General features: G+C 40.0%; 1 protein-coding gene across 1 annotated transcript in view; it reads right to left on the bottom strand.

Annotated features, from left to right (window-relative positions):
- Positions 1-61: 61 nt before the first annotated feature.
- Positions 62-22008, bottom strand: part of bcr (BCR activator of RhoGEF and GTPase) — an 84965-nt gene continuing 63018 nt past the window's right edge. Inside the window, exons 5-23 of the mRNA XM_061062101.1 lie at positions 19801-19908; positions 17867-17927; positions 17672-17724; positions 17033-17173; positions 10263-10384; positions 9919-10084; positions 9703-9822; positions 9330-9405; positions 9079-9183; positions 8701-8775; positions 8313-8410; positions 7390-7521; positions 5015-5074; positions 4548-4657; positions 3172-3311; positions 2340-2474; positions 2116-2221; positions 1094-1256; positions 62-520 (exon numbers count right to left, since the gene is read on the bottom strand). Of these exons, the coding sequence (XP_060918084.1) occupies positions 431-520; positions 1094-1256; positions 2116-2221; positions 2340-2474; positions 3172-3311; positions 4548-4657; positions 5015-5074; positions 7390-7521; positions 8313-8410; positions 8701-8775; positions 9079-9183; positions 9330-9405; positions 9703-9822; positions 9919-10084; positions 10263-10384; positions 17033-17173; positions 17672-17724; positions 17867-17927; positions 19801-19908 (2061 nt within the window). The 3' untranslated portion in view covers positions 62-430. The remainder of the gene's footprint in view (positions 521-1093; positions 1257-2115; positions 2222-2339; positions 2475-3171; positions 3312-4547; positions 4658-5014; positions 5075-7389; positions 7522-8312; positions 8411-8700; positions 8776-9078; positions 9184-9329; positions 9406-9702; positions 9823-9918; positions 10085-10262; positions 10385-17032; positions 17174-17671; positions 17725-17866; positions 17928-19800; positions 19909-22008) is intronic.

Genomic DNA, 22008 nt, shown 5'->3' on the forward strand with positions numbered 1-22008 from the left:
TCCAAAAAAAGAGAGATAGAACTTGGATTTGTTGGCAAAACTTATTCAAGAATCCAGAAAGTTTGGTCTTTTACAAACTGATTTTGACAATTTCTTGATTTAAAAACCACTCGATCGTTAGAAGTTCAGGGTTTAGACCAACAAAGAAGAAGGAGGAGAAATGAAGAAGGCAGATGTATCCAAACATCAGGTAGTGACAGATATGAACTCTAAGGACTTCACTTCCTTTTAGATTCAGAGGCCCAATGGCGCCCCCTTGTGGTTGAGGGAGCAGGCATCGCCAGTGACAATCTGTTCCAGCTGCAGGAGCCTAACTGAATCTGATAAGTCAATTCAAAAACCTACTAATACAGGCTCACTTTGAGCCACAGTTTTGTCTCTTTCACTCCTTCAGCGTCTCAATCTGAGGTCAGCAGAGTCCGTCTTTGCTTTATACTTCAGTGGAGAAGAGGATGCTCTGCCGTTTACTATCCGGGGTGGGGATGGTCTCCAGTTGGAGGAAATACAGCAACACCTGGACCTTTTGAAGGAAACGAGAGACGGAAGAGTCAAAAGTTTGCCAAATAAAAATTACATTTATGTTAACTTTGGTTTAAAAAGGACATATTATACGCCTTTTCCACCTTTTCAAACAGTCCCCTGTGGTCTAAATGAAACATCTGTGCTGTGCTTTGGTCAAAATATAACATGAATCAAGCACCAGAGGAGGTTTGTGACCCTGTATAAACCAGCTCTCTCAAAACGCTCTGTTTTGGTGTGTGTGTCTCTTTAAATGCAATGAGCCCCCCATGAGTTTTCACGGTAGATATCAATCCTCTGTAGCAGGAGGAAAAATGTCGGACCTGCATTTGTTCTAGGCCGGGGGTGGAGTCCATGGGTGGAGATACCAGGGGAGGGGGGGGATTTTTTGTTTACCAGAATCCAACATCACAAGCTGAGCAAATTTGAAATGGAGCATTTTTTCTTGGTGTTGTAAGACATATGCAGACTAAAAGCATAAAAATATATATTCAAAAACACTGTAAAAGTGATTTTTTTCATATTATGTCCCCTTTCAGATGTTACATTCCCAAGTAAGATCTGTGTGGTTCACCTGTGCCATGACTTCCAGGGACCAGCTGTCTCCCATACTGATGGGTTGGGTGGGGTTAGTGGGGATCTTGCTGTCCTTCTCAGAAGGCCTCAGCAAGGTCGGCCCAAACACGGTAGCCAGGTTGTGGAGAGACATCTTGTTGACACTTTCCTTCTCTGCCACCCTAAGGAGAGAAAAAAAAACAGGTCTACTAAGTCGAAAACAAGAGCATGGAAGTGATGTTAATGCGCGGTGATGGATCTGAGTGTTATGTGTGGAACCCTGGCATTCACAAGATTCTATTTGTGGTGAAATGATTCATAATAAAGTCAGCCGAGAGAGCATGTGGACATTTTATTCATCGTTAAAGTTATTTACCTCTATGGTCCTCATAGCTGTAGAAATACATTTCAATGACAGGATAGGTATCATTGCAGCATTATGTCATACCTATATACTGATTATTACTACATTATTATATTACCTTCTACTCTTCCTGTGCTTCCTCGGTAAGTGTGCCCATCACTGCACATTTATAGCTCTTTTTCTTATAATTAGGGTGAGATTGAACCCTGCATAGTATATCACATACTCATGTAATGCTTTGAAACACATGTATCTGCCTTGTAAGTGCTGTCATTATGTTCAAGCCTCTTGTCTTTAAATGTCACCATGGTAACCAGAAGACACAATGCTCCAGCATCTAAATGCCATCCCACCTGCTAGTACCTACTTTTGTCCTTGGTAGTATAAAAGCAGCATGAAAGAAATGAGCTAATGAGGCAAATATGTACTCGGAAACATTTTGTCGTGTTTCATGTAAAAAATATTATTAGCTGTAACACTTGCTGCTTTGACATATATATATATATAAAGTTAAATAACATACGGACAGAAAAAAGGAATGAAAATCTATCCGGGACAATAAGAGCTATTTGCAGCTTGCTGTTGTGCATGTACCTGTTGTATTTGTCCTGTCAATGCATGTGAACATTCATGGCTGCATATTGCGCAAGCACAAGTGTGTCTTTACTTGTTCCTACCTCTTCAGGTGATCCAAAAGGAAAAGGAATGTGACCAGGTTGGGTTCTGGCAGTGACAGCAGTAGGTTCAGCATACAGCTCTCTTTGGCAACACTGTCAGACAGAGCTGTGCAGAACGAAAGGAATAGAGGTTTTTTTTTAAACATATCCTCCAAACTTTCCTTTTAGACATTTGAAAGTTGCATCTATTATGATCAAATTAGCAGTGTTGGAAATTGACTTACTGATGCCGCCTGCAAAATTAGGGTAGAGCTCATCAGTGAAGAGCGGTTCTGGCAGCTCTCTGAAGTACAGCTTCAAGGTCCCGGCGATGGCATTCACGTCCATCTCACTCATCATCACTGACACATCTTTATTGTCTGCAGAAGAGACACGATAACAGCATGAAGACAAGGAATGAGGACGATGATGATGAGACAGGGAAACACCTCAGCTCAAGCGGCGATTACCATGCATCTTATTTTTCAGATTCTTGGTGAAATACACGCGCGCCACACAAAATAGTCCCAATGAAGACATACCGTAAAACTTAAATTAATTGCATAAGCTTTTGTTTACTTCAGTCTATGAAATAGGGGCATAATATCAGTAGCTGCCTTTATTTGTCAAATCGTACAGCAACACCAGGCTAGTAAAAGGGACTGGGCCTTAAATTGGGATGAGCTTCTATTTGAAGTTTTACGGTACACAAAATGCAAATGCAAGGTCATAACAAATTAGTTCAGATATCTGGTTAATAGGTTCATGTCAGGGATAATGCCTCATGTTAAAAAAAACTCAGCAAAACAAAGCGGAAGTATTGATTAACTGACCCTTCTTAGCATACCTTTACAATACAGTATTACAATAATGAAAATATCTTTATGATTCTGTCATAATTTTGGAGTTTTAAGAATCCCCGCATGAAAACCGGACACAAATATTGAGGATCTAAACCATTCTTTGTTTACATTTTATACAGGTGGCAATTAAATAACACATTTCTTAAAGCTTTATACATAACCCTGCACAATGAATATGTTTTTATATCGATAAAGGCAGCATGTATGTACTCACTGGTGTCAAAGGCAGTCTTCAAGGCCTGAATGTCAGTAGCCACCCCTGATACTCTGTAGATGCCCACCTCCTCCATACCCCTCCTCTCTATCTCCTCTAGGCACTGCCGGACAATGTAGGGCACCTTGGAGCGCTCCCGCCTGGATGGACACAAACAGTAATGATTACCAACAAGCAGTTTATGTGGAGTAAAACACTTGCCAGCATTAATGTGGAATGATTAAAGAGCCACTAAATATTTTGTTTAGACCAAAGGACAAAACGAACAAGAGTGTTTTTTTCTTTGTTGTGATTCCTTGAAGGGCTAATAATGCCTCTGGCTTGTGCTTTCTGCGGAAATGTTTTATACACTGTGCTAATGAATTGTTGCTGGTAAATCTCGTTAACCCAATTGTTATCTTCAATCCTCGTTAATGTCACTCATAAGTGCAAAACAACAAACAGCACAGCAATCTTTCTACTAACGTCTTTCCTCCCATTCCTAAAAACTGTCTCCCTTATTCCTTATTTAGACTCTAACTCAAAATAGTTGATGTGAGAAATAATTCACAAAAAGAGAAAAATAGTAAGCACTTTTCCTCCTCACTGAAAATAAAGGTTCCTGGTTCGAATTCCTTGCTGGATAGGAGCCTTTCGTGTGCATGTTCTAACCATGCATGCGTGGGTTCTCTCCCTGTACTACAGCTTCCTCCCACATTAAAACAAAATGCTGGTTAGATTGATTGGTAACTCTAAATTGTTCATTGGGGTCAATGTGAGCACGAATGGTTCTTTGTCTCTATGTCAGCCCTGTTACTGACTGGTGACCAGTCCAGCGTGTACCCCCCGTTTCGCCCAATGACAGCTGGGATTAGCTCCAGCCTCAAAACGACCCCAAACAAGATAAGTCGATGAATGAATGGAAGATACTAAACTCCAAACTGCTCCCAGAAGCCTTAAGTGTGAGAGAGTGTGAGAATTTGTTGGTATGACTAGCTGCATCACAATGTTATGAGCATGTTGTGTTAAAGTGGGTGAACGTGACATTTAGTGTAAAGCACTTTGAGTGGTTGGAGGACTTCATCAATGCAGCCCATTTAGCATTACTCTTAACATTCAAAATACCTGAAGACTTTTAATACGTTTTATAAATGTTCAAAAACACGCTGAAGTCTGGATGAGGTGTCTAGAGAAGGCCTGTTCTGTCATGGATCAGAATGGCACACTTGCAAGATTAGTAAATGAACAGAAGAAGAGGAGACCTAGAATAGAGCTCTGAGGAACACCATTGGAGCAAAAAAACAGTCATGCTGCCATAAAAACCGATAAACAAGCATAACTATAAAGATCATTTCTCTAAAATGAGGTATCTCCTTCGTGTTAAAACGTCAACTCACCTGGTCACTGTGGAGATCTTGACTCCGAAAACACCCATGGGCTTCCGTGAGGGCATCCTCTTCAGGCTGAACTCTCGGGTGGTGAACTTTATGGAAAGTTTCACCTCAATCTGACACAGGAAGAAAGAGCTTACAGTTGAGGCAGGTTTACAAAGTGGGAAGCCCATCTAGGAGCCTGAAATCCATCCATATAGCTGTTCAGGATCTGGAGGATATTGTGCCATGTTAAAGCCAGATGAGGACTTCACAGAGAAATCAAACGCTGAACCACTTCCTTGAGAAGTCTTTGTGAATATTTCACTCTGCTTTGAGCTACTGCCGATTAAACATTAGACTATTGGCGCTACATATTTAGTGGACACAATGAAATCAGTAAAGCTTTTAAACATACAGGGAGTATATACTGTACAGTGACGCTAAACAGAAAATATACTTTGATAGTAGTATATTTAATGAAATGTACTCACCCCATTCATTGGAATAACTGTTCTCTGCCAGTCTTTGCCTTCCAGGGCCTGAGGGTCCAGCTGGATAATAGACAAGGACAGCACAATAGGTATGACAATAATTGAACATTTTAGTGCTTTTTATTCAAATGTTTGCAATATTAAACTTTGACTGTAGCTAATCCTTCAAGATGGTCATCAATTTGCATTTTTTCAATCAAACGTGTTAATCCAAATGGTCTAACTTCTTGTATTTCAACAGCTGTTCAAAATAGCCTTTAACGGAAACATAGCCTGCACGGATAATAAAAAAGAGAAAAACATATTTTAGCAGATTTTTTCCCCATCATTGCAAGACCCCTCAGATTTGTCCTGTCAAGGTCTATGTAAAGAAGGAAAGAAGCTTTCATTTTGAAATCTAACATAAATTGAAAATTTTAATCAAGTCTTTTACTTTTAACAAAGTACTTTTAGTCTTGTTTTGTAATTTACTACAGTAAACATTTGAGTGCATATTCCACCAATACCAAAGGTGTTTCTTAGTCTGTTAGTAATCTTTATATTAAAAAATAACTTCAGGAAGGTTACAGGTTACACTATTACTTTTTTCCCATGAGTACATATATAATACCACCTCAATGAATTTTAATATTTGCTTGCTATGTTAGGATTACATCATCTTTACACACTGTTGTTCTTCTTACATACTGCCTAGATACATCCATATTGCAGAGAGTTCAGATAGAATAACATCAACAGTAGAAATCTTCCCACCGCTGTAGTGGAATGTTTTCAAATGTGGTTTTGTTATTTAGTTTCATTATTTTACTGTATTGTTCCCATATATGATGAACATTCTTATTTGTTTAAAGAGACAACATTGACACCCAAACATGCACAAACACACTCAGATCTGAAGAGACATGCCATCTGTGCCAATAAAAGCCTGGCACACACACACACACACACACACACACACACACACACACACACACACACACACACACACACGTACACAAACACACTCTGTATACTGTATCTTGTATGTTTACCTAGGCTAAGGCCCATCTGGTTGCGTGCAAAGCTGGATCATGTTTCTCATAACTGAATCTTTCACTGCTGGGAGTGCTATTCGTTTTGAGCCGTTTATCCACTAAGAATTATGCTCCACTGAAAACAGCAGAGCCATCGGCGAGTCTTCATGATAAATACGTTTAATATGTTAACAGTATAAAATGTTGAAGCTGTATTGACATGTGTTCAATATGCCATTAGGCCCCCTGTCATAAATATTCATCTGATTTGCAGAACACAGACAATCTGTGGGGTTCTTTAGTGTCAGTGGCTTCTACTGAGAACAGGGAAAGCAGTTTCTGGCCCTGGATATATGAAAATCCTGCTCTGCGACTTTCTCAGCACCCTCTGCGTGGTTTGTTTTGAATGACATCATCTGTATAGAACCGATCATGTAGCAGGGTTACTGAAGGAGCCACTAGGGGGAGTGTGTGACTGTAAATCACAGTTTGGCAGAACACAAGCAAAAAGGATACTTGGATGCAGTTTGAACAATTTGTTCGAGATAGGGGCTGATGATCTCAATGAAAACTGCTGATAAAAAGGCTGATATCAAAGCTAAAGGTACACCATTGTTTCTAATGATTATTAAATTCAGATATCACTCGTAAAAAAAATGGTAAGAGTCATCTAATTTTCTGAATGTTCATGGTTTTTACACGTGCTGACACCAGGAAAGGATCATCTTATTGTTTTTGTGAGTGTATCCAGTGGTGTTAGATCTCACACATACATGAACATAAAAAAACACACACTTGATGTTTGTAGAGGTGTTAAATAAAGGTTTTCATGAATCAAAGAAGAGACTCTTTCTGTATGCCTGCATCCCTCTGTGTCTTGTATCTCTGCTCTCTCTCTCTCTGTTGATCTCTTGAGTGACGCTTGGCATTATAGTGCAGGCTGCCGTCGTCTTGGCAACCTGATCACCTGCTATTTATTATCAGTTAGTCACAGACAGACTCAGGCTCAGGACATTGTCTGGGTGGGTTTGCTCTGGATTATTATCAGGGTTTTGGTGTGTTTGTAAGAAGCTCTTCATTGATGTTATTTCCTCATGTGTTAGGATGGGCAGCGACTTAAAGTGTCACATCATCGCTTTTTTAATATTAAAATGACACCCTCCATTTAACCTGACCCTAACCACTATTACATAACAGGCTAATTCATCTAATCAGCCATTTGGTAACATCATGCCCAGTTTAAACCACTCATTGAGCAATGACTTGGATTTCATGCTCTGTAGCAGTCGCAGTGACATAACCGCCTATCGGTAATGACTCATGGTGGGTTTGCAGAAAAAGGGGGTTGACGTCATGTCATACCGGGATCTGTCCTTTCCCCATGATGCGGTCCGTGCTCTCTCCATCCTCTTTGTTCTGCTTGGTCTTGTTGTAGCACTTCTCGTAGCAGAGCAGCCTCAGGGTCTGAGAGCCCTCCAGGTCAATCTCAAATTCCTGAGGGAGGGAACACAAAAAAATCAGGTGTAGGGAAATTTGATTTTGCTAACTTTTATGCAAAAAAAAAAACATTCAAGATTGAAGGACAAGGGGCATCATGGGAGAGAGAGAGAGAGAGAGCAATAATGTCAAATGCAAAGAGAAACACTGGTTACTCCTCCAGGAAAATCAGCATCCATCTACCACCTACTTCTAAATCCATAAATCCCACCGCAGCTGACCAACTTTCCCTGTAATTATGTGCAGTACTGGATCTCTCTACATATGGTTTGCACATCGTTCAAAGGCCCACACTGCGTCGGTTCACTTAGCATTTGGACAGATGTGAGTCATCACCAGCAGCCCCTCATTAGCTGATATTATTTCCACTTTGCTGGGCAAAAAAATCCTCAAAGAGTCTTTGGGTCCAAGAGGAAAAAAGTAAACCACTGATTGTGTCTTAAAGCTCTTCTTCTTTCTGCAGTACTAACTTTCAACATCCAGCTGTGAATGTATAGCTGCTTGCATACATGTTGGTGCATTTGTGTGTGTTTGCAGGGGGCTGCAGATGCTATATAAGGGCTGACATCTTTTTCACTACCTAAAGATGGAAAGCTAGGTGATTACAGGAGCAGATGTCAGAAACAGCATAGATATGTTCCTACATGTTTTTCTAAATTGAAGAGAAATAAATATGTACGATTTAAGATTAAACTCTAATATAACAACATCATGTTTAATTCACTAAAATCAAAGCCTGCAGGGGCATTTTTATTCTGACTGGGCAGATATATAAGACATACTCTTACCTCGTTCCATTTGGGTTCAGTGGTGTATCGATACACTCTCGTCTTAGCTTTACTCGAAAAGAAGCCGAAGGAATCCACCTCCAATGTGCAGTAGAGATCTGATAAAGAGGAGAGCCGATTGAAGAGTTACTGGGTTTGAATTGATAAGTGTTTGTTTGTGAAGTAACTGAACTGACTAAATGTTCAATGTTATCCCCCCAGAAGATAAACCAAACTGTAAAACTTTAAACTAAAAGTTAAACTACTGGTTACTGATTCCAAAAATGCTTTGAAAAGAAAACAACGACACAACAGTGTTTCCCACAGCTCCATGGTCACATCAAACTAATTTTGTCTAATTATCTGTATTCTCTGTTGTCTGCACGGAGGCCAAAGTCCAGTGACTCACTCAAGCTCTGTTTGAGGCCGGAGGCAGAGTGGACGATTACATTCAGGAACCCGCAGAGACCAGGGGATTCATCCTCTGGAAAAACAGTCAGTGAGCAGAGAGAGGAAAAAAAAAAAAAAAAAAAAAGGTTGAGGAGGGGTTAGAAAAACATGCACATCTCTGTTTGTGTTGGAGAAGAATCAGACATGGAAAAAGGGGAAAGAACAGCCCTGAAGAGTTTAAAATCTGTGGTTTAAATCTCTGCATGCCTCGTTGTAAATATAATTATTAAACATAATGAAAGGGTGCGACCTCTAGATAACTAACTTATTTAGATGTCCAGTATTCTCTCTTCAATCATGTGGCAATGTCAGACAAAAAGAAAGTCAAATGGCTTACCATCTTTATTGATACTAAGTGGAATGTGATGGACAGTCTGCAGTTTGAGGCAGGAGCTTGTCAACATTTGAAGCTCCATGGAAGTCAGCGAGGAAGTTTTTAAACCTTCAGGAAAGACAAATAAGTGCCAACTGTTAATTCTAGTCGTGCACATTCTCAAGCCTTTAGGATGTTATGTGAGAGGGATGATTTAATCCAACGGTTGGGAGCTGGATCAGACTTTGTCTGCGCGACATTTCTGGGACACTTACATTTCTTCTGCTGTTCCTTCATTATCTCCCTCCACTCAGCGCGCTCATAGTCAGAGGAAATCAGGAAACTGTAACTCTGAACACACATACAAAAAGTAGAGGCTGTTAAATTATCATCATATATCTATGGGGAGAAACACTGAAAAGATTCATACAGCAATCATTTCATTTTGACACGAGAAAGCACAAAACAGATTAAGCAAAATCCATGTTAATAAAAGCAAAAGGAGAAGATACTGTGCTGGATGTGGAACAGAGGACGGCAAACAAGCAGAACAGATGAAATATGCACCGTACAGGGAAAGTCAGGAGGAGGAAGGTGGGGCAGAAATGTTGATTAAAATAGAGAACTCAAGTTGAATAGTGTCATCACCTTGCCACTCTTGTTGTAGACTCTGAGAGGCAAGCTCGGAGACGTTAACAGAAGCAGAGACTCCTGTTCCGTCAGCTTCTTCCTGAGACGATCAATGACCTTTGAACCCTTGTTTGCTCTCTGAAAACACAAATATGGAAAATGCTTCATTATTGAGGGAAATGTGTCTCTGACTATCTGTGTCTGTACATCTATATATGTGTGCATTACCGCTACCTTCTCTCTCTGGAGCTCACTGCGGAGGTGTGAGATCTTGATCTTCATGGCGTCCAGCTCTTCATCAGGGACCTGAGGGATGGTAAGAGGCTCCGCCTCCTCTGGGCTCTGGAAGGTCAGCTCAGTCAGGGGGATGTACCACTTACTGTCATACTGCTGGTTTTTGCTGCAGTGGGAAAAGGACAGGAAATAGAGGGGGGGATGAATGATGACAGGTGAGTAAAAGAAGGACGATGTGTCAATATGAAAGGTAGATGTGAATAAATTGCAGTTATTTATTATTCAAGAATCTGATGTATTTCACTTCAAATTTGCTGAGGATGTCAAACAGTCATTTGTCTTACCCTCCGATCTGTTTCTTCAGCTTGGCGCAGAGCAGCAGATCAGTGAAGAGGAAGACGTGCCGCAGCTTTCTCGCTCCCTCCACCAACTCCACCATGAAACTGTCCCTCAGAAGCTGCCGGTTCTGTAGCAACAACAGACAGCAGTGATTGGTCAGTGACACAAAGCTTTGATTGTTGATAACTCAGTAGTTGTTCATTCGTTGCTTCGGTAGTTCTATTTGGTTGGCAGGTCAAATAAGCATTGAAACCGTGTTCAATAATAAAACAGTAACATACGAGGATTCTCTTTCGAGCTGCTGTGAGGAAACAGATTTATCCTCTTAGACAAGAAAGAAACTTGGAGGATACAAGGAAAGTATATAGGTTAGAAGAGAAGGACAGCAAAGGAGTTATGTGCTTCTACTTGCTGCAGCATCCTCTTTTACATTTTCACAAAGCTAATGTGCTCAAAATTAACCAATTTTGATAAGAGGACTTTTTTTTTTATAAACAAAAGTGTCGATTGTTTGCATTTGATTGCATTAATAAAAAGAAAAAACTGGCTTAACAATACATTGCGAGCACACAGAAGAATCAATGACGTAACTATTAGAGTGAACAGTGTTGTTCAGAGCTTTGGGACACATCACTGATGTCAGACTATGTAATGAGGCGTGTAATACCGTTATTTGCCAAAAGGGGGCAGTGATGCCATTTTCCAAAAAAAAAAGAAACCGCATTCACAAGAATAGACTTGGAACGAAACGGGGAGCAAACAAAAGTCAAACCACGACTCGATAGTAAACCGTTCACTTTCACACGGTCATAAACTTGGGTTTATATGTAGAGGAGGAAATTATAACTGTGCAAAAACTAGAGAATATATTGAGATTTCTTTAAATTAGACTGCCACAGAAAGAGATCCTGTCAAAAATGGCATATAATGATTATAAAGATCATAACTTGTTGAAGCAAAAATGTTATTTTGTATCTTCCATTTGGATTTGTTCTGTTACCAGAATACTTCTTGGCCAGACGTTTGCTTGATAGGATTTAAAGGACTTAAAACAAACTTACCTAAGAGTTCATCATTACAGAGTGATCACTACCTAAAGTACATTTTTTTTTTAACAATCTTAGCAGCGATGCCATAAAGCATGACATCACACTTTTTCAGAACCAATCACGTCCTCCTTTTCTTCTTCGTACCCTCCCCCTCCTGTCCTCTTCCTCCTCCTCTCTCCATCGTGACCACACAGCTAACTGTCACCACCAGAACACACTTAAGTGGAACCCGTGCTTTGTGTAGGAGAGGTTTTTAATGTGCTTTAAAAAAAAAAGAAAAAACCTGACAGGACATATGCTGACAAACAGAGAGAGCATGCTGTTACACTCAGTGCACATGATGTGGAGGTTAAACCTACAATGACACTAACAGCAGGGAGAAAATGTGCCAGAGAATCAGAAAGACACAACCCTGACAGCACATGAAATGAAAGTAAATGGCTAAAAGAGAACGGAAAGAAGAAGAGGGCAAATAAGAGAAACAAGTGAACCAGAGGAGCTCCCAGAGGATTGGATGTCATGCTGCAGTTTACTGTCGACACGTCACAGAAGCTGCTCCACTGCAGAGATCTGTTGTTAAGGCATTTCTTCTACTTGCTAAACCCCCCCCCCCCCCCCCCCCAAAAAAAAGATCCTACTGTACGACAGATTCCAATCATGTTCTGAGTGCTGAAATAAGGATCTAATTGAAATCTAATTCCCACTGGTGGATGTAATTATTCATTACCAGCTAGATAATGAAGGCTGCGATAATGACAGCCAATGACGGATAACTTCCATCATCTGCTTTCTATCATCTGTTGTTTTTTAGTTTACTATTGTGGGCACAAAGGACAGGATGCAACACCTATCAGAGCACACCTGATTTCACTTTCCCTTCCTTTTCCCTGAGTCGGTTTGTGTTGGATTACAGACTAAATATTCCTCATTACGAGTGTCTGTTCAGTATGTTCAGTCAATGTTCATCATTCAGTCTCCAGCTTCAGGTTGTGGGACTCTGATGCCACAAGAAGGGCACATCTATGAAGTCTTTCCACATGCAGCGTAATCCTCCTGAGGATATTTTCTTAGCTAGAATATAAAACAACGCTCCGTCTTGCCTCACTTCTGTCAATCTACATGCTGTCATATATGTCAGTCTATATTTAGACTGTACAGTAGTTGGAGTAAGATATGGTCACACTGGCTTATTATACATTCATATTAAAAGTACCAGTGGACCAATCAGTGTGTCACAAACAAACAGTCTGACCACTGGTTCCATTTCATCCACATCCCTGTTGTAATAAGAAGTTTTAAAGAGTGTTATTTCAAATGTTGTTATTTCCATATTTCCATTTAGGGATTCAACTTTCAATAGAAAATAATTGAAAATAAACATGGATACAAGACCTTGTATGTGACCACATAAAACTAACTCTGATTCCTATTTGTTTCTCAAGTAGCCTACTGCGTCATGAACTCAAGCAAAGTCTTTGAAAACTTGAATTTTGTTGTATGAGTAAGTAGAAACAAGACTAAGTGTAAGCTGCCATGTTAGGACGTTTTGATGATGTCATCTTTGAGCTAAATGTGAGCATGCTAACAGGCACACGGCTATAAAGACAAGGATTTGTGCTCACCATGTTCAGCATCTTAGTATAGTAGCACGTTAACGTTGGTATTTAAGACACAAGTAATAACGCCTGTCACACTTTAGACTTGTTTTAGAATTCAAAAGATTTGACACTAGTTCATTTATAGTTTTATCTTTCTATTTATTTTTATTCTTCTTTCCTGTCTGTCCCTTAAAATTATTATTATTATTTTTTTTTTTTAAATAAATGTGCCCAGTCTATTCATGTCGCCCTCCTCTCTAACTGGATGTGACTCCATGCTTTTCCACACCCTGCGCAGCAGTGATGTAATGGTGGCACTTTGGTACTGTACCACCCGAATCACAGTGGTTTTAATTATGACACACCCGCGGCCACACCTAGCTGTGATGTCGGGTGTGGTCGCTGGTTTTCAGGATACCTTTGAACCCACACAGGCCGGCACAGCTATGATTTTCCTCTTTGAAATAATATTGTGTGTGTTCTGCATGTCAAGGCAGATGAAAATTTTAGGCTAGGCTAGGTCTTTGATTGGATTATTGAACCAAAAGTACAACAGCAGATTAAGTTGTATGTCAATACAGATGGTTCTCTCACTGACAAACTACTGACAATGATACATGCAGATTAAAAATAAGGGTCAGTTTTCCACAGTAACTAGATTAGTCTCATATTTCAGGTGTGTTAACTGGACAGGAAATTACCTCTGATAAACTACACTACCCATCAGGCCTCAGTGATAATCCTCTCTGCCATTGATCTCCTGATAAAGAGATCAAATAAAGGGAGGGATAACAGCTGGATTAAGGATTTACAGGCCTCTAACTGAGTGTGAGTGAAAGCAAGACAAGCAACTTAAACACTGCACAAAGGAATCTGCTTAGTCGGCACATTCAAATCTATTATTTAAAAACCCTGAACAAAAGGTTCCGACTCTATTTAATGAGAATTAAGAATGTTCATTTTTGAATGAGGAACTCAACAGAAACAAACTATAATAATTGCAGCCTAAATAATGCTGCTTTAATGAGTTTTTAAGTGTTTCCACAGTCACAGAAACGCCTGTAGACACTTTTAATTAAAGCTTATTGTTTTACATCTGAGCCGAGTCATATTCCAGTTAAGGCTCATTTCTACTTCAGTAATCTGACAATTTTGAAAATATGTTTGTGCTGCTGCTTTGCTCTGCTACTGGCGCCTACACCCTTAACAAACCAGCTGTCTCAGCGCATCCGATGACATTTTCTTAATATTGAACTGCCAGTAGGAGAAATGTGACTTTCTCCCGTTCTCATAATAGCTGACTGGAGCATCAGCAAAAAAAAAAAAAAAACAACGTGGATGGAGAGCGGCGTGAGGCAGAGCACGCTGACGGCACAGAACACAGATTAAATATTGACCATCTCCTGGAGGAGCCTCTCTAAGAGCGTGTACCCGAGTAATGGCATGAATATACAAAAGATCTATATTTATATTTAGAATACACGCTTGAAGGGGCATGGAAGCGCTTGTGCGTGAACTTCCTCTGTATTTGTGAGTATGTGGGGACATTCTTGTGTGATGATGAAAGAAAAAGCGAAAGGAAAAACACACACACACACACACACACACATACCCAGAGCATATCTTTCCCACAGGCAAACAAAGCAGAGCGAGGAGGTGAATTGAGATTTAGGCAGCGTCATCATTTGCATTTTAATTAAGCAGCTTCTGTTTGTCCCCTCCCCTCATATGGTCGGGTGAGGGCCTCTGGGGGCCACTTGTGCTGCTCTGCTCCTGCATGCCTGCACTGAATAAACCACTGGTTACAAGCTAGTATGTACACATTGGATTGACACTTCGGCATTTCCTGGAATCTCTATAGTCCAAGAGAAACACAAGCAACCACTGTGTTCTCTTTCCTGTTGACTTGTGATACTTGACAGTTCTCGCCTTTTTTAATCATAAAAAGTGTACAAAACAACTGAAAATGTAACGATTAATCAGAAAATACTGTGTTTTATGGTGAGATAAGATGGCTTTAAATTAAATAAATGTAATTGTGTCTCCATCATATCTGTTGACGTTTCTATCTAAACCATTAGTGCTATCGAGAGAACCAATTCCCTTTTTGACATCTAAAGGCACCAAAAGAAATCTTGGTGTCAATAAAGATTTTCTGAAACAATTTTTTCTTCAATATTACCTAGTATGATACTGAGACAAGAGTATTAGCCCATATACAGTAGAGTACCCTAAGACAGTGGTTCTCAACTGGTGGGTCTGGACCCAAAAGTGGGTCGTGGAGTCATTCTCAGTGGGTTTGCGAAAGCGTGCCTGAGGGGGAAAAAAAGTGTCAAATAGTCTCAAAATCACTTTTCAAACATGATCGTTTTGCTTCATCTCTTTGTTCTGTCATATGTTTTGTTCCATCTGAGGCCCAAACAGCACACTTTTTCATGAAACAAATCGCATTGGTTGAACAATATCTGAAACTTGGGTCGTGATTTCTGATTAAGGAGTTAAGGAGACCAGTTGAGAACCACTGCCTTAAGATACTTGTTCAATTACAAAATGTACATAACATTGGTTGAAAAACAATGATCGCTGACATTTGTTATCTTTGACTTAAGCTACACTCTCTGCGAGCATCTCTCTGTCGTTGTTTGTTATATTCTAATAAATTTGGTATCAGTTTGGTCATACTCAACGATACCCAACACCGTCTTCAAGGCAGCACCTGAGGCCGCTGCAGATACCTGTACTGCTACTGGATAAACTTGAGCTACAAACATTGAGTATTTTATGCAATTAAAGATATTAAAACATCACTCAAACAAAACCCTCTCAACTTGTAAGTTCTTATAATCTTAAACGGTGTGTTTTTTAGGTTCAGATTCTCAACTTTCTAGGTAACAACATCTTCTGATGACTAAAGTGAGATTTATGTTGCAGCACAGTTGGTGATTTGCAGACAGAATCCTTGAGAATATAATACACTCTAAGGTACAATATAATGAGCCCAATCGATTTCCATGCGCTGCTTTCATGTATCTACGATAAATATTTGATGACTGGTGTGGAGTTCTGGACTGATTGGGATGGAACTGGGGCCTGTGGGGATAGGAGGGAACGTATGTGTGCGTGTGTCATTCTGTGTGTGTGTGTGTGTGTGTGTGTGTGTGTGTGTGTGTGTGTGTGTGTGTGTGTGTGTGTGTGTGTGTGTGTGTGTGTGTGTGTGTATACGTTCAAAGGCAAACAAGAGGAAGAGAAAAAGAGATGGGGTGAGCGGAACAGAGAGTAGGAAAGTGTGTGTATCGTGTGTGCGCATGGAAAGGGTGCAGTAATGACCCCCCTGTGAGCAGAGGGAGGAGCTGGATCGGCCCTTTTCGCTCGTTCACTCCCACCCTCCGTTTATGAATAATTAACTGTGAATCCGCCAGTCAGAGCAGACTGTTGGCTCATTACAAAGCATTACGTACGGCAGTGTCACACGAGCTATCAATCAAGAGGCAGCCATTCATGTGCGTCAAGTCATCTCCGGGGGACAGAGACAGTGGGGGGTAGTGTATGTGTGTGTTTATGTGTGTGTGTGTGTGTGTATGTGTGTGTTTATGTGTGTGTGCGTGTGTGTGAATGTGTGTGTGTTTGCATTAGGGGAGACGGAGGGATGGGAGGCCACAAGAGACACGCTGAACAAACAGAGAATCACCCTCAGCTAGGCAACCCTGGTATGTCCATATATGGGCATGAGGCTCTGCTTTAGGCTGCTGACTGGCGGCCCCTATACGCTCATTTGGCACTGACTTCAAGGGCATTTAGAGGGCGGGGTCATGACATCATGAGAACATGATGCTAAACATCAAAGCTGGAAAGAGTTAAACTAAAGGACAAAGACTATAATCTGCATCTCAACTGTATATGTTATGTCATTTTAAAGATAAAATGTTTTATCCTTATACAACATTTAATAAATATGTTGTGACCCACAATGACAAGGGAAGGAAAAGATATATCATTTCAGTCTGCTGTTTAACTTTTGAGGTATGTCTTCTTGTCAACCTGAAACCACTTTGTTGTATCCAAATAAAATATAAGAATAGGGTATAAACAGGTTGTGGCTCATTTCAGTGATTAACTGTGAACGCTCACCTCTCCTTTCTTGACGGTCACAGACTGCCGTCTGGGCGTTGACTCCTCGTTGATGCTGGACAAGAAGTTCTGGGAGATCCGTAAGGCGTCCTGCAGAAGAGGGTGGTCCGGGTGACTTGTGGGCGTGTGTTTGAGTAGGTCCTGGAGAACAGCAGTAGATTGAGAATGATGAATTTCAAAAGCATAGAAATGTGCACGTTGGAAAAAACCCATTTACTACGATCTAGGACTTTAGGTAACAGCAGGGTCAGTATTAATTTCTGTTATTCAAGTATTCTCTTTTCTTCTCTTTTTAGATGTTTGATACATTAACAGTTTCATCATCTTAAAACTTTTACATTTTGTCTTTAGTGCATCAACTACATAAAAAGCCACATGTATAATATTATTCAGCATTACAATCAAAGTAGTTTCTTTGTAGAGATGTGGGTTAGATACTGATAGATAAAGGCATAATAAGCCCAAAAATAAAGCTTAAAAAAAAGCCGTCTGTAACACAAAACAAGCTGCAGGTTGGGTGTTTATTATGTGCTGTGTCATGACTTTCAGGATTCATTTGCAAGAGAGAGCTGCAATTACTAAAACCCGACAGAACCCGACTGTGATGTGACATTATTGAGATGTGTCAGTGTGACTTACATGAAGTACCAATGTGCTGCGAGTCACTCTGTCCACTGGTTTATACAGCAAAGCTGCATGGGAAAAAGGAGAAAACCATACCACCAAAATGAGTATATGACTGGATACAATAATACACCGGGAACAAATATTATAATGTATACTTTATTTCAACGTTTTCATATAAATAAGTAAAAACCAGCAGATGTGACTGACCCTCTAGAGAGTTCTTGGCCGTCTGGTCCTTCGAGTCCTTGGGGCTCCTCACCTTCAGGTTCTGTTGGGAGAACAAAAAAATTGGAGACCTCTTTAAAAAAAAAAAAAAAAGGGCCTTTAAAAACCACTTCACAACTGTATATCATATCAAAACACAGTGAGGGCTATTATCCTTGCTCCAACACTGAGGTCATCCACTTCCAAATTAATTATGCCAACCTCAGCAGCTTTTTTCCCCTCCACCATCTCGCTCAGATGGCTGAGAGTCATGCATCATTACTTAGACCATTAACAACCCCACGATGATGAATTCCCCATTCTGCGTGTAGACACCAGCTTCAACACTAACTGGGAGATCTCATAAAACATGGACGAAGACTGAGGGTTTAACAGAAACAGCCGCATGCCTGAAAGAAGTAGCTGTCAGACCTCTGAAGGTACTGCAAACGCCAGGCTTAATTCTTATTATGTTAACCCTTAGGTAATCATTTAAGAGCTGCAAATGTGCTCCGTTCTTGTGGCTGACAGACAAACGGAAAAATCCCAAAATGTATGAAGAGAGCTGTTTAGCTGTTTGAACCAGGATTATTTTGCTTAATTAACCTCCAAACCTAGATTCAAGACGTGTGAATATGTGTTTTTAAATCAAGTTCTTTCCATAAAAAGGAACAAAAAAGATTTCAGGAGAAGATGAACACTTTTTTTTTGCACTGTCACGCCTCATCTACAGTCATGTTTCCTTAGTAATGACAATAAGAGGGGTGAGTGATGGGGGACTAGTGGTTAGTGTGCACACCCCATGTACACAGGATGTTGTCATTGAAGCGGGCTGCCCGAGTTTGAATCCAGCCTGTGGCTCCTTTCCAACACGTCATTCGCCACACTCTTAACTCCTGATTTCCGACTCTATCCACTGTCCTGTCGCTACAATGGTGGCATAAAAAGCCCAAAAATAAATCTTGAAGTAATGACAATAAGACATACAAAAAAAAAAAAAAATACTCTCACTTCATCTTTATTCGCATCATGACCCATTCAGTAAGTAAATGACAACAAAAATCCTCACATGGGCACACACATGCAAAGAATTGCCTCTAGCTGTGTTAGTGCCAGAAATAGTCAGTGGTACAGTTCATTCAAATTTAAATGTAGGGAAATGATGAAAGCTGCGTGGGTGAATAATGGGAGAGCGTTTTGCATGTAGAGTGCACCAAGAACAAAACTGTTAAGCAGCTGCAAAATGAGAAATCTCAGGAACTCTTCCCTTCTCTGATAACACATCAATTATTATACTGTTGAAGGAGACTTGTCTTGTGTCTGCTCACGAACTGACCAGCTGCAGCGACGGCAGGAAGGACACTTTAAACATCTTTTAAATATACAGCGACAAGAAAAAACACACACCTGTGGTATGATAATGGTGTAATACTAAATTATTAGATAAGTGATCAGGAAATGAGTGAACTAAAATTTGAAGAACAAAAAGTTGAACACAAACAAAGTGTGTGTGCAGGATGAAGATAACAGACTCTCATCTTTAAAGTGGTTGCATGATTTAAGGGAGTTTACAGATGTATTGTTAAACTGTTCAAATCACTGACTGCAGTGATAAATGTTCAACTAAACATGTACTTACTTTTATCTTAATACGATACAGAAGGGAAAGGAGAACAGCTTGTGAAACCCAATTGGATAATTTGCTGGTATGCGGGGGGGGTTAAGTGTCTGAGTGACTGATTTTACATGGTGGTAAAATGATCCCATAACTCACAGAGATCACAGCTTCAACCGCAGGCTGCAACGAGCTTTGACAGAACCTGAACCAGTAACTATCACCTCTCCGTCCAGCTCTCTTATCCCCTCTTTAACTTTCAATAACAACCAAAACACTTATCCATTACCTGGTCAGTGTTTTCATCAACTCTTTTTCTTACCTCTGAGATTTCAGCAAACTGTGTGTTAGCCTGGCAGCACTTCTCCGCCGTCTCCACGGCCAGCTCGTAGTTGTCCAAAAAGGCTCGGTAAACTCCAAGCTGGCTGGCCTGATGTAGAGGAAGAAGAAGAAAAAAGGGAAGATGTTGAAATGTTTGATTTAGTAAAGAGATGCTCTACTGCATCCACTGTTTAAAAGCAAATCAAGTTTTGAACAAGAGTCGTCTATAAAAACAATATGAGCTTCTTCTTGACAGTAGAAAGGCATAACTGACAAACAGCATCTGCTATCCTCTTACACAGAGCGGCTCATTGTAGAGACTGTCAATGGAAACCACCAAATGGTCAGCCAGAAGCATCTTAACACACTCAAGAGTCCTCTTCACTGCTTCCTTTTTTTAGACTGTAACCACTTCATTCATTAACTTGACATTACATGTAACCCTGCTGCAGCTCTACATTTCAACAGAGAAAAATGAGGCGTTGCAGCAACATAAGGAGATCAATTACTACAAATCATAGGCCATGAAATTAATAGGGAAGAACTGGCTCAAGTAAAGTGTCATGTTGGTGAGATCTCCACACATTTTTTTTGTTTTATTTCCCCCCAAAAGACTTATGCAGGGCAATATTATCAACCTTTAAAGACTGTGTCTGAACTGTTGTTAAACCTACATTTTAAGACATTGTAAAAGGGGGTAAGTTAATTTCCTTAAATTGTGTTTAAGTTCAAAATAAAGTAGTCAAAACTCTCGATATTTTTCAATACCAAAACTATAGATTCCCCATTATTTATACATTCAATAGAATCAAAATGTACCAAAGCTGAAATATAAGGTTCAGATCTTCGGTTATATTTACAACGCAATAGAGAGAGAACATTGTCTCATTGGCAAACATCTCTTTCGGTATCAAACCACTGCCAATGCATTTGTGCATATGTCCAGACAGTGTGATGGAGTTTTCCTGCAATTTACGGTAAAAATAAGCAAGACATTTCCTGATATTGGGATCCTAGAACTTCTTAGTTTGTTACCTTGGTATCGTCACAGGTATCAATATCATTTTATTTGAACTCCTATCATATCAAAGTTGAAAACTCTGGCATAGTGAAGACACTATTTAAAAAAAGTGGTGCCTTGGACATAAAGAATCACAGTCAGAAAAAATATTTACAATAGCAAAATCAAGTCCAATGTCAAAAATGATGAGCTGCAACAGGATACTCTTTGAGATTTCACATGCGACAAAGAAAATTCTGTCCAGTCAGCTGCATCTTTAAAGTCTCCAAATGACTAGCAGACAATTGAATTGAACAACAAGAAAAAGAAAACAACACCATGAAAACCACAGCTCTCCTCTCAGCCAGGCCTGTTGCTGTGGAAACCACTAAGACCTGCACTGTGCCTGGGGTTGAGTAATTAACGATTGGTGTAACAGAGGCTATGAAAGCACATTTAGGAAGCTGGATGGCTGAATAAAACTCCACCAAACGCTTCCTGCCAGCGCTACGATCCATCTCGACGGTGAACAAAAGGAACAATCAATTCTCCTGAACAAAAGCCAGAGGAGGAGAGAGTACAGTGGAGACGGGCTTTGTGTGTAACGTCTGGTGCAACGCACACATAGGCCTACACGCACTTTTGCAAAAGAGTACCTATCGACACAAAAAATCTCACCTGAGTGTATTGAAAACAAGAGTGTATTGAGTCTGAATTATTACCTTTTGGAGCTCTTCATGGCCTAGCTTATTGCTATATTTCAGGTCTTTTAGCCTGATATCAGCCAAAGTGGATCTTCCATAGTTTGGGCAGAAGACTTTTGTTTGTTTTAAAAACCCAGCTAAATCAGATTTATTTGGGTCTTATTTTGGTTGTCGTTGCAATAGTTCCTATAAAGATAACATTGCGAAATAGACCCGTGAATAGGATAACAGTGCACACAATATAATATAATTAGACAAGGGATTTTTTGTTTTTCTCTCACCTTATTTTAAACAAACACACAGTTAAAACAGATTAGCTAACTACTTGATTTGGGTGCTAAATCCAAAGTAAGTGCATCTTAAGGTTGTTAATAATCCCTCCTTTCACAGAACAACTTGCATGCATAACTCCAGTAAGAAGTAGGTCAAAGCTGAAGAAGGAAAATGATCTATAGACTACGAGGGTGTATAAAATGAAGACTTTAGGTCTAGAAAAAAAAAAGTT

Source organism: Labrus mixtus, chromosome 17 (genome assembly GCF_963584025.1).
Source record: "Labrus mixtus chromosome 17, fLabMix1.1, whole genome shotgun sequence".
Taxonomy (NCBI): Eukaryota; Metazoa; Chordata; class Actinopteri; order Labriformes; family Labridae; genus Labrus; species Labrus mixtus.